Source organism: Quercus robur, chromosome 6 (assembly GCF_932294415.1).
Source record: "Quercus robur chromosome 6, dhQueRobu3.1, whole genome shotgun sequence".
In the NCBI taxonomy this organism is placed as follows: Eukaryota; Viridiplantae; Streptophyta; class Magnoliopsida; order Fagales; family Fagaceae; genus Quercus; species Quercus robur.
This window is the reverse complement of record NC_065539.1, coordinates 54,332,784-54,345,050: the sequence shown is the minus strand read 5'-3', so window position 1 is coordinate 54,345,050 and position 12,267 is coordinate 54,332,784. Positions and strand designations below refer to the sequence as shown.

The following is a 12,267-nucleotide window of genomic DNA, read 5'->3' as shown; positions in this document are numbered from 1 at the left end:
GTCTCATTACACTTTTTAATATTATTCATGGGTCTCAATGTATTATTTTTGCTAGTTTTTAGTTTTATATATAGTATTTTTAGTAAAAAAAATTTCAGTTTGAACTAAATAATTTGTTTTCCAAATAAACTTCTAGTCACATAAATAAGCGCGTAGACAGTGGCCTGCAATGTATGTATAAAATGTCATATTTAGTTCTAGGTCTGGTTCTGTTTATATTAGTATATATCTCGTGCAAGCAACGCAGCGTGCTCTTTGGGTGTTGAAAATGTGGAAAGCAAAGTACACAACTCCCCATACCCTCTCTCTCACTCCATCTTGCTCTTTGAAATTTGAATGCCCCTTTGTCTCCTAAACACCAAACCCTTACAGCTGTCCTATTTTTATATTATTTTTCTACTATATATTACTTACAAATAATACTCTACTAAAATGTACATATAAATTTTCAATTAAATTAATACTTGTAATAATCTATTTATTTCTTTTCTTTTCTTTTTTCTTTTTTATTTTTCCCTTCCCAAAAATAAAGTCCATGTAGAAACTAGAATGAGTGGTCATACGATTCTTTTCTAATAATAAGGCCAAACACCAAACTATAGTCATAAGCTTAGTTTGACTCTTTAATTTTTTAATTTTGGGAAAAGAAGTTGTGCTATACTTTACCACATTAAAGTTCTACATAAAGCCCAGCTAAGATTGAGCTATACTCAGATTATCAAAAAACAAAAAAAGATTGAGCTATACTCAACATACTCTCTCTCTCTCTCTCTCTCCCCCTCTCTTTGTGTGTGTATCTCTTAAGGTGTTCTTGAGGTTTCAGAACAGACTCCATGGCAGATGTACTGAGTGAAGAACAGATTGTTGAGTTTAAAGAAGCCTTTTGTCTGTTTGACAAAGATGGAGATGGTGAGCATTTCCCTCTTATATATGCTTATGTTTAGCGGCTCTACCTTATTTATTATATGCACTTATGCTTCAACATCTATAGAACATGTTATCTCTCTGTATAGCAATAAAAAAGACCTATAAAACATGTTTTCAAGAAGACGTATGAGTGGAATAGCATATTTATATGGTGCTCAAATACTTGATTGTGTAGGTTGCATTACTGTTGAGGAATTGGCAACTGTTATCCGGTCATTGGATCAAAATCCAACGGAGGAGGAGCTTCAGGACATGATAAGCGAAGTTGACGCTGATGGAAACGGAACCATAGAGTTTACAGAGTTCTTGAGCTTAATGGCCAAGAAAATGAAGGTAACCAATTAAAGTTAATTACTTTTTAAGCATACCAAACTACACTCATTAACCAAAAAACATGTCAATGTATCCTACCAAAGAAAAAGAAGTAATATCCCAAATTGGCAATTCTAAAATTTTGTTCTACATGTTTGTCTTCTCCTTATGTGGTAAATGATAAATTACTATTAATCCTAAAAATTTAAACGGTTAAGAAAGTATGAATTTAATATTCTAATAGTAAAGAGAGCAACAATTAAACAAATTTACAACCAAACATAATTGAACCATTATCTGTGCTTATGGTTGGATATTTCTGTTTTCTTTTGTAGGAAACTGATGCAGAGGAGGAGCTTAAAGAGGCTTTCAAAGTCTTTGACAAGGACCAAAACGGATATATATCAGCTACTGAGGTATATTTTTATCTCTCAAATACTCTTTAGTTAAGATATGAATACGTAAATTTATGAAAGTGAAAGTGAAAGCCTCCTTTTTGCCTCTAAAATGACACTTCTGTTTCTTGCTCTTTGCCTGTATTGACCTTGTCAAATTAAGAATTTCTAACATGCACAATACAATTGGGGCCAAGATGTTGCCATTAGAAGCTTGCATTTCCAACAGAATTCTCCAACAATATCATCGAAAACGAAATGTTCTTTCATGGGGAAATTAGTGAAGTTTAATTAAATTCTACTACAGTAGTAGATTTCAGACATTGCTGGGATCACCAACATGGAGAGTTGTGATACGATATAGTTTTATGATCATGTCTCAATAGTGAAATTGTTAATATTAAAATATATTACTTGAACCATCGTGTAAAGTCATAGATTAAATGTTTTGCACAAGTATTTCACATGTTCACCTAGTTTAGATTAATTTATATGGGTATCATCTACATGACAATACCTTGTACGTTTCTGCGTGCAATGAACATTAGCAATGTTTAATTTTATTTTAGACACTGCATCTATGTTTGACATGAAACTTCTCAAAAAGAATTAAAAAGTGATTCTCATTGTTTGTGTGTAGCTGAGGCATGTAATGATCAATCTAGGCGAAAAATTGACGGATGAAGAGGTGGAGCAGATGATCAGGGAGGCTGACCTGGATGGTGATGGACAGGTCAACTATGAAGAATTTGTCAAAATGATGATGACCATTGGATAAACATTTCAGCAATAAGATTGAAGAAATTTCTAAATTCAAATTCATTGATTCTCTCAACCTCATTTGCCAGCTAGAAATAAGTGTGACTATTTGTTGTAGTATTAATGTATTATTGTTGTAGCCGACCAAAAATTAGAATCACTTTGTACTCACCCTTCGATTTGTTCAAATCTAAATTGTATTCTTTCTAGTTTTATATTTTGTTATGTGCTTCAAATTAGAATAAATATGAATTAATTTTTCAAAGTAATTTCCTTATCCTACAACTCATACAAGATATGATGATGTGAAATTTCTCCAGCTTTTGGTTCTATGCTTTGACTTTGACTGAGGACATCAATGGTTGGAAATGTATGTATACATACCAAGAAATTTAATCATGAAATTTTGTATAGTTTATATACTCTCTTTTGTTGGAGAGCCTAGAGTGATTCAGCTGTCCCTTTCATATTAACTTTTTGAGATTTATATTATATGTTTTTGGTGATAACCTACACCCTATATTTATATTTTTCTTCGGGGCTAAGGGATATCCTACTCTCTTTCTGTTCCAAATTTTATGTTTGTAAAGGAGAAGACAAACAAGGACCCGTCAATGTCATATTCATTTTTGCAAGGGCAACGACCTTTTCTAATCCAATTTTGCAAGTCTGCACAAAACCGCGTTGAACTATTGGTATTCTTCTTCATATGTTGCATAAGAAACCATGGAGGTATATACACTCATGTTTCTCATGTACACGCATGCAACGCTATTAAATTTGTCTTTGAGGGAATGCGTGTATATGGACAGTGTAATTAATAGCAAGATTTTCAAAGATCAAGACATCAATCTAGAGGTATGAGACATTTATTAAAGATTAAAAGAGATCGTGTTCTTTCTCAAAAAAAAAAAAAAAAGAGAGCATGTTAGCATGTCATTCTCTCTCTCTCTCACAATTTGTTTTTAGGGATATTACAAATTTTATTATATAGAGCTTACAAAATGATGTGTCAATAATCATTAAAAAAAAAAAATTTAAACATTCATATATTAGGGGCCCATTTGGTCATAGAGTTCAAAAATTGTTGTTTAAAAAGATGTAAAAACTGTGGTTTAAAAAGTGTTGTTGAAAAACGTGTTTTTAATGTGAATAAAACAAAAAAATGTGTTTGGTATCATGGTTTAAATAACTTTTTTCAGTGTTAAAATATAAATATGTGTTTGGTATGTGTGTTTTGGATGGGAAAAAAAGCCGAGCAAAGTACGTAATAACATTTTTTTAATTAGGAGAGAGAACATCCATATATTCCCGTTGCTCCTCTCTTTCCTTCTTTATCCCTTCTCTTCCTTGAGAGCAGAAAACCAAACTCACGCACAGTCCTCATCTCCATCGATGCCAAAGAAGATCCACGGCTGGGCTTCACGTTCCTCGGATCTCATCTCCACTGTCAACACTCCAAGACCCAGCAACTAATCGAGCTTTTGTCGCTACTGAGTCGCCGACCCATCACTCCAAGATTCAAGTTCGAATCTCACTTTCACCTTACTTGTCAATGGGTTTTTGTCTAAAGACCGAACCATTCCTTGTCAATGGGTTTAATGGCGCTGGGTCGATGAGGGGAGTTATGGAGGTGGAATGGCGCTGGGTCGGTGAGGGGAGTTATGGAGGTGGGTGAGAGTTATGCCGCTGGGTTGCTCTGACTGTGTGATCTTCGTACCAGGTGCGAGAGGATTCGGCGTGAAGAGATGAGAGTAAAGAGAGAAGACAATACTTGAAAAAAAGCTGACCAGGTAGGCCCATAAGAGTGTTCAATATAATTATCGAAGTGCCATTGAAACTAGTGTTTATTGTTTAAAATCAGCTCCGAGGTGATTTCAAAAACATCTGTTTAAACATGGGTTTTTGAACAATATTTTTCAAACCCTAAACAGAAATGGTCCACCAAACACGTTTTTTTTTTTTTTTTTTTTTGGACACTAGTGTTTAGTGTTTAAACACTGAACACTATGTTTTGAAATGGGTGACCAAACGGCCCCTAGGTGGTCGAAACTCACCAATCACATTTATTACAACATTAGTTTGTAAAATTTATATAATAAAATTTGTAATAATTTTAGTATCTATTAACTATATAAAAAGCGGCTATGCTGCTACAATGCTTCGACACTGTGCAAGCACTGTAGCGACAACAATGCTTTGGTTCCATGAGTCCTTTTTTTTTTTTTTTTTTTGGTCTTTTCCTTCTTCTTTATATATAGTACTTTTGGTTTAGTTAACCGGTACTGTAGCTACCGTCCCTAAAGTATTTTTTTCTTAAATATTTATGTAAGCTGGTATATATATTGTTTTACTGACGTAACAAATTTCACAATATTTTTACAATTATTGACCGGAATTGTAGCTACAGTGTCTAAAGTTTTTTTTAAAAAAAAAAAAAATATATTTATGTAAGTTGGTATATATATTGTTATACTGATACAACAAAGCGCATGCATTGTAGCTACAACAGTGCTTTTGGTTTAGTTACCGACACTGTAGTTACAATGCCTAAAGTTTTTTTTTTTTTTTTTTTTTTCTAAATATTTATATTTATGTAAGCTGGTATATATATTGTTATACTAACGCAACAAATTTCACAATAATTGACTGGCACTATAGCTACAATACCTAAAGTTTTTTTCTTTAATTTTTATGTAAGCTGGTATATATATTGTTATACTGACACAACAAATTTTACAATTATTGACGTGTCAATTTCTTACAAGTCAAAATAAAATAATAAAATATGGGACTATGACTAACCACAATTAAAAATAAATATTTTGAGAAAATGTTATAACACTTATTGTGTAGTGCTTTTGCTTTAATGTGAATGCATGTATGCACGGTAGCTACAGTGTTTTTGGTTTAGTTAACTGGCACTGTAGCTACTATATATAAAAGCGTGAATGCGCTAAATTACTATAGCTACACTGATTTGGTTTCGTGAGCCACTTTTTATTTATTTATTTATTTTCCAAGTTTTGAATAGTAACTACAGTGCCACTTCTACAATAGCTATAGTTTTTTTTTTTTTTTAGTAATCGGTTTGTGTTTTTTTCCTTTTAAATATTTATGTAAGCTGGTATATATATTGTTATACTGACAACAAAAATTTTACAATATTTTCACAATTATTGACGTGCACGAATGCGCTAAAGCACTGTAGCTACAGGGATTTGGTTTTGTGAGCCATTTTTTTTCCCAAGTTTTGAATAGTAACTACAGTGCCAAGTGGCACTGTAAATACAGTAGTTATAGTTTTTTTTTTTCCTTTTAAATATTTATGTAAGTTGGTATATATATTGTTATACTGATACAACAAATTTCACAATATTTTCACAATTATTGACGTGTTAATTTCTTACAAGTCGAAATAAAATAATAAAATATGAGACTGTGACCAATCACAACTAAAAATAAATGTTTTGAGAAAATGTTACAACACTTATTGTGCAGTGCTTTTGGTTTATTCAATTGGCACGGTAGCTACAGTGGCTAAAGTTTTTTTTTAAAATATTTATGTAAGCTGGTATATATATTGTTATACTGACACAACAAATTTCACAATATTTTCACAATTATTGACGTGCCAATTTCTTACAAGTCGAAATAAAATAATAAAATATGAGATTGTGACCAACCACAACTAAAAATAAATGTTTTGAGGAAATATTACAACACTTATTGTGTAGTGCTTTTGGTTTATTCAACTGGCACGGTAGTTGCAGTGCCTAAAGTGTGTGTGTGTGTGTGTGTGTGTGTTTTTTTTTTCCAGTAATTGGTTTGTGTTTTTTTCTTTCTCTTAAATATTTATATAAGCTGATATATATATTGTTATACTGACATAACAAATTTCATAATATTTTTACAATTATTGACGTGTCAATTTCTTACAAGCCTAAATAAAATAATAAAATATGAAACAGTGACCAACCACAACTAAAAATAAATGTTTTGAGAAAATGTTACAACACTTATTGTGTAATGTTTTTGGCTTATTCAACTGGCACGGTAGTTACAGTGCCTAAAGTTTTTTTTTTTTTTTTTTTTTTTTTTTTTTTTTTTTTTTTTTTCTTTTAAATATGTATGTAAGCTGGTATATATGTTGTTATACTGACACAACAAATTTCACAATTATTGATGTGTCAATTTCTTACAAGTCGAAATAAAATAATAAAATATAAGACTGTGTCCAACCACAACTAAAAATAAATATTTTGAAAAAATGTTACAATACTTATTGTTATCACAATATTTTCACAATTGTTGAGATCTTAGTTTCTTATAGATCAAATAAAAAAAATACTAAGTCCACAACATTTTAACATTAATTTTTACAGTGCCTAAAGTGTTTTTTTTTTTTTTTAATATTTATGTAAGCTGACATATCTATTAACTATATAAAAAGAGCCAAAGGCTCATGAATAATGTTTTTTTGGTTTATTTAATTAGTGAGGTGCACTTTTTTTTTTTTTTTTTCTTTTTCCCCTTTAAGTATGCCAGTTGGTTTGAGCTTTGTTTTGTTCTTTTTTGTTTTTTGTTTTTTTTTGTTTTTTTTTTTAAGATCTTTATATGTTTACTTTGTACTTGCAATGCAAGTTTACTTTGTAAATACACAAAAGTGGTTAATATTATACACATTTGCACAAAAAATGGTAAATATTGTACAAATTTTGTAAATGTGTACAAAATTTGCCAATTTTTTGTGTCTCCAATATAAATTTACATTGTAATTAAGTACAATGTATACATAGAGATATTATGAAAATGTTGTGACGTATGTGTCAATTCCTTATGGGTCAAAATAAAATAAAATAAAATAAAATAAAAAATATTATATTGAGATCTAGCACAACTAAAAATGTTGTAACATTTTGTTGTTATTACAATATATTCACAACTATTGAGATGTAAGTTATAGGTCAAAATAAAATAATAAAATATTAGACTGGGATCTGTCACGGTCTTATACGAATGAGATTAACTTTTTATGACATAATTATCAAAATTCTTAAAATTAATGTCTCTTTTGATTAATGTAAATCTCTATGTATTTAAAAAATCAAATGATTTATATCTCTATTTTGTGATATAAATAAAATCTAAAATTGATCCTAATCATTACTTTTTTTTTCCCTATGGCTAGCACGTGCTGCCCTAACTAGTTTTCTATACAATTTTACATGATAGCTAAGTCAAGTAGTAATACATCATCAAGGACAAAAGGTAAATTTTGACATGTTTATTCACATCATATCATCTCTCTCTCTCATTGGTTGTGTGTGTTAGAGTTTCAGTTCCTATAACCCCAGGGTATTACTACAAATGTTAGACCTTTTTATAGTGGTACTCTTGTTATGTAATATATCATAAGTTTGTTTAAAAAATTCTAATAAGTATTACTTTTTTCTCAAAAAAAAAAAAGTTTCAATCAACTTAATTAGTAATTTTCTTTGCCGTTGAAGAAAAGATTTGAGATCAAATTTTGTATATACCAAAAATCGCTTAGTGTTTTTGCTTGATAATAAAGATCAAATTTTTAAAAGCATATGATGTTCACACTTCACTCTATAATTTTTTATTTTTTTATTTTTTTTTTATTTTTTTATTTTTATCAATAAGTAAAGACTTTAATGAATTTTTCAAAAGTTTTGTAGCTCGAAAGTTTTTCAAGAGTTTCAATATCATTGAGCTGTAAATAAAAGTGAACAAACAAAGATAAGAAAATAAGAATAGAAGGCAGCAAAACTGCCGAACTTACCATTTCTTGCTCAACCCATACAAACTCTCTTCTCAACACTCAAAAAAAAAAAAAAAAAAGAATTATACCCAAGGGCCCCTTACATGATAATACATTGACGAGGAATTATACAGTTACTATAGATGAGGGAAAAGAGATGCTACTCTTCGCTGGTTTATCTCAATATACTAATAAACCGTGTCTCCTGATCACAACTCCATATTCCAAAAACTTGAATCAGAAAGAAAACCCAACCAAAACAAATCAAAGTGAAACTCGAAAGTGATTACCATTTTTTTTTTTAATTAATCACTGTTGCACAGCACATGCAGTTGCCAAAGAAGGAAGACCTGTGCTTACGCTTCTCTTTACCTTTTGGTGCAGTTGATGCAGCTTCTTCAGTAGACAAGTTACACAATTCTCTAGTTGCCTTTTTGGAAACAGCATGGTTTTCTTGTTTCGGTGGTGTGACTACAAATTGAGCTTCTTCCTCTTCCTTCAAGAAGCCTAGGAATGGAGTTTTCGATTTCTCAGAATCACTTCTTTCCAATGTGATAACTTTCTCTTCCACAGGCACTGCTTGATACTGTAACATGTGTTGGTTGTGCTTGTACCCAACATGTGCAACCGGGTTTCCAAGACTAAAATCAGTCTGGCCTGATGAGCTCTCCATTGTAGCCTTATCCTGAAACAGTAGTGGCATTTGATCTGACTCTTCGCCTCTAGCTTCAATTCGGAGATCAAGATCAAAGCTTGGTGATTTTCGCATATGAACATGAGTGTTCATGCTATCAGAACTGGACTCAGAGCTAAGCCTTCCCATACTTTCTTGTGCTTCAGTACTTCCATTTATAAATGCAGATGCTTCACCTTTGATACCTTCTACACTGGAATGACTAGCTGAAGTTTTAGTTTCTGTTACTGTCAACTCAACTATAGAGATTAAATTTTCTATGTTCAAGCTTGTGGAATTGAAAGTGGAAGCTTTCACAACAGAGAACTCATCACAGCTTTCTTGCTTCAGCTCAGGGATTGTCTCAATGCTGCTGCTTTGAATAATAGTCTCAGCTGCTATTTTAGTGTCCTGGTTGTGAACTTCAGACTGGACTATAGAAGCAGGAGACTGTGAGAGCAAATCTTCTGCCTGTTCAATTGGAAGTAGTTGAGACCTACATTGTCTTGGGATTTCACTTCCTTCTGTATCATTTCCTGTGGCATATGAAGCTTCTGCTTTGTCCTCTATTTCTTCCAAAATTTTCTTCTCTTCTTGTTGCTCCTCTTCACATCTGTGTCCTGTGACAATCAACCCTACTGGAACAGTAACCAATCCATGTTCAGCAACCACCGAAAGCTCTCCTTCTGAGTCCTTGCAGCTTCCATCAGAATTCTTATTCTGGTTGCAAACAAGCTTGTCCTCATTTTCAGACCCAAGCTTCCTAAATTCCTTTTGGGATTCATTTGCCTCATCAGTATTTTGTTCTTCCATTGGCTCTTCACAGAACAGAGTTGGGTTGTACTGATGTGGCCTCTCTTCAATGTCTGATCCACTTCCTACTATTTTTGTTTCTTCAGTAGGAACCATGCACTTGTCCTCAGGTTCAGAAACTTCTTGATGGTAGTTTAATGGCCTATCCAGCAGAACAGCTTCAAGTTTTAAATTCAAGGAATCATTCCTAATCGAATTGGCTACAGTAGATAACTCCCCATTGTATTTGTTCAAAACAATGCTCGGAGTGTCTGATGTTGTTGTTGGCAGATTGCTCAAACCAATCCCTATCTCATCTCCCTTTATTATCTCAATTTTCTCTTTTAATGACATCTTATCTTCTTGGTACGGTGCTTCTTTTACTAATGAGTCACCCATATTTTCCACATTGGGATTGTCACCCAGAATGTTTGACAAATTAGGACCTAAGGGGTGACTATTCTTATTAGCACATATAAAACTTGATCCTAGAATATCCTCACTTTTGTGCAGCAATCTACAGCCTTCTTCTTCAGATTGGTCAGCATTAACTTTATCTAATGCAAGTTGATTAGACTTTAAATGTAAAGATTGTTGAGGCTCTGGATCATGTGGTGTAGATATAGTATTAAGAGTTGAATCTTCGTCTTCATCTGCCGCAGTTTGTATCAAACAAACACTAAGGTTTAGGTTGGGTTGTACTCAGTTTTTATGTTTACAATTACATTACTCCTTACTTGTACTAATTTAAAATAAAAGAAGCAATAAATTCAAAATATACCATTAATAATTGGAATAAGGTCACTTCAAAATTATTAGACTGAGTATGCTAACCTTCACTGATGGAAGCCTGCTTCTCAAGCTGATGATCATTTGTTCCCAATAGATTCTCCTTCAAATTTGAATCTATTGGCTTCTCATGAACTTCTAAATCTTTTGGTGAAAAAGCTGTTTTGATTTCATTGTCTTCATCACTTGCTCCAACTGATTTAACTACCGCTTTTAGAGATTCAGCGGGAGAATGAACCTCATTTTCTTCTTGCTCTATAGAAACAAAAGGCCAAAATTGAAGACTACGGATTAAAAACAAAGCTCTTTAAAATAATTAGACTGGGTGTGCTAACCTTCATTTATGGAATCTTGCTTCTGAAGCTGATGATCACTTCTTACCAATAGGGTCTCTTTAAAATTTGATTCAATTGTCTTCTCATGAACATCTGAACCTTTCTGCAAAGAAGATGGTTGGACTTCATGATTTTCTTCATTACTTGCTTCAATTGCTTTCACTACTGCTTTTGGAGATTCAGTGGGAAAAAGAACTTCATTTTCTTCTTGCTCTATAGAAGGAAGGGAATAAAGTTAAAAGTATATGGAATTATCAGTTGATCAACTGGTAAAGGTTGATGAATGTAAGTACTGGCTAAAAGCAAATTACCAACCTCTTCCACCTGATGTCTCTTTTGCAGTGTGAGTATCTGTTGCTCCTGTTGAATCATTAGAAGCTAACCCTGTAACTTTTTCATGAAAATCTTTTGCTTCATTCGTTGGAACTGTTTCATCTCCTCCTTTGACATCATCTGCATCAGCAGCTTCTTGAAACACGTTTTTGGAATCTATAGCATTTGTGTTATCCTCTTCTGCATTTGTACAAACAACTATTATAAACAGCCTAGAAGAACATTTATTTCGGCAAAGTCAGAACTAAACAAAATATCAGTGACCTGATGAATTGCCTTACCTTTGAGACCAGATGTGTTATTGTTGCCCATCTCGTTGCCCATGTCTATTTTGCCAACTCCTGCAATATAATGAAGCAAAAAGAATGAAACTTAGGAGAATCAACTATAAGGGCTGGTGTCTTTCAGTAGCAGTGTCTAACTTAAAAGAGTGTTGAGAGTCCAAAATGTGCAATTCTAAGAACTGCATACCATGACGATCATGATAGTCACATGCATATAGCAATAAACATTTGAGGACAGCTTCATTTCTCTGTGACTGCCAGAGTGTTGATACTTAATTAAAACGGCTACTTCACACTTATTGCTTAAAGCATAAGCCTCGTTGGGTCATTTGTCAGCCAAACATATATGCCTCTAAAGTAGTGGAACGTCTACATCCAAGTCTATTTTCTTTATCTGACATGGACATTCTATGATCATGAATTTTATGGTATCAATTTGGAAATTGATAACTAAATTGTTAGCTACTCAAGGTGCCTTGTGTAGCCTATCATTGGCCTGCCCATATGATTATGTTTTGCTAAATTTTTTTTAACTACTATTTAAAGGCCAGGCAACCTGGTAGAATATTTAGGCCAGTCTAGTCTAGCCTACTAAAGCAGACCCTTTTCTACATGCACTACACAGACAAATGTAGGTGTTCTGATGTGTTGGAGTTTGTAGGGTACCTAAAAAGGCTTGGTGTTGTGTTTTTTATACGCACTCTTCATCAGTACTAAAAACAAGTTGGATCCATTTTCCATTTTCAAAGCAAACAAGTAGGTTCATGAAGGTCTTATGTTGTTCAAGGACATGTGGGAAGTACCATAGAAAAAGGTGAATCTATTGCTAAATGTTCATACTTTAGGGAAAGGACCTACATGGCTGCCTAAGACCGACACAGAT

At 32.7% G+C, this 12,267-nt stretch overlaps 2 protein-coding genes across 2 annotated transcripts; one reads left to right on the top strand and one right to left on the bottom strand.

The window, feature by feature from the left end:
* Positions 1–575: 575 nt before the first annotated feature.
* LOC126689544 (calmodulin-like protein 11) lies at positions 576–2,602 on the top strand. The gene is made up of 4 exons (XM_050384789.1): positions 576–909; positions 1,103–1,260; positions 1,575–1,655; positions 2,275–2,602. Exons 1-4 carry the CDS (start codon positions 834–836, stop codon positions 2,410–2,412), a joined length of 453 nt encoding a protein of 150 aa, XP_050240746.1. The 5' UTR covers positions 576–833; the 3' UTR covers positions 2,413–2,602.
* Positions 2,603–8,157: 5,555 nt separating this feature from the next.
* LOC126689542 (uncharacterized) lies at positions 8,158–11,862 on the bottom strand. Its single transcript, XM_050384787.1, has 6 exons — positions 11,572–11,862; positions 11,382–11,441; positions 11,083–11,280; positions 10,768–10,980; positions 10,478–10,687; positions 8,158–10,296 (listed from the first exon to the last, which is right to left on the bottom strand). Exons 2-6 carry the CDS (start codon positions 11,422–11,424, stop codon positions 8,480–8,482), a joined length of 2,481 nt encoding a protein of 826 aa, XP_050240744.1. The 5' UTR covers positions 11,425–11,441; positions 11,572–11,862; the 3' UTR covers positions 8,158–8,479.
* Between the last annotated feature and the right edge of the window lie 405 nt (positions 11,863–12,267).